At 40.7% G+C, this 808-nt stretch overlaps 1 protein-coding gene across 1 annotated transcript in view; it reads right to left on the reverse strand.

The window, feature by feature from the left end:
* Nucleotides 1-609: 609 nt before the first annotated feature.
* LOC127751106 (uncharacterized) overlaps nt 610-808 on the reverse strand; it is a 3636-nt gene continuing 3437 nt past the window's right edge. Inside the window, exon 6 of the mRNA XM_052274170.1 lies at nt 610-713. Within this exon, the coding sequence (XP_052130130.1) occupies nt 610-713 (104 nt within the window). The remainder of the gene's footprint in view (nt 714-808) is intronic.

Raw genomic sequence — 808 nt, forward strand, 5'->3', positions numbered from 1 at the left:
AACATGTATACACCCATGCAGCACCTTGATTAGCTACAACTGAAGCAAGGTGAAGCAGCAAATGAATGTTTATAGTCATATGATTTGGATCATAGAAGTCTGAAAACTGTGAGACGTATTTCTTCAGAAGGTTTTCTGCAACTGTCAAGGACTCTGACGAAACTTCATTTGCATTTAACAAATGTGCTGCAGCAACTAAAGAGCCATGGTGCCTCAGATATATTTCAGGGAGCACACCTTCAAGTACAGGCAAAGAATAGTCATTTAACCATGTTTTCCACTCCGAAGTTTTCCAGTATTTTATATCTTTCAGAGATCTCGGAACTCTTGCAATATGAGCTGGAGGTTTAATGCTTTGAAGTCGATCGTTCAAAACTGTTTGATACTTTGAAATACTCCAGGCTTTTGCTTTTTTCTTCGACGACAACAGAAGCAAAAGTTCCCTCTTATTAACTCCACCATAAACTAGGTGCATCCAATCAATTGCAGTGCCCAACACATAGTTGGGCATTACATAGGACAAGCTACAAGGACCTTTAACTCCTTTGACGGCTTTGACTTCAGTTCCCTGTTCTCCATATTCTTCCATTTTAAGCAGAGTGCGGGGAATCATTTGGTCTTCTTCAAAAGGAAACAGCCTGACACCAGGACAGCCTGGTCTCGGTTCACCTGCCTGCTCACACACTTGACAGCTGCATGCACCATTGAACTCACTGTTAGAAATTTTCGGGGAGATTTTACAGATAAAGTCTGGGTATACTAGACGCCAATATAAAGTCTGGTAAAATTACCAGTGCTTGTAAAATTA

This window comes from Frankliniella occidentalis, unplaced genomic scaffold (assembly GCF_000697945.3).
Source record: "Frankliniella occidentalis isolate FOCC.00 unplaced genomic scaffold, Focc_3.1 Scaffold345, whole genome shotgun sequence".
NCBI lineage: Eukaryota > Metazoa > Arthropoda > Insecta > Thysanoptera > Thripidae > Frankliniella > Frankliniella occidentalis.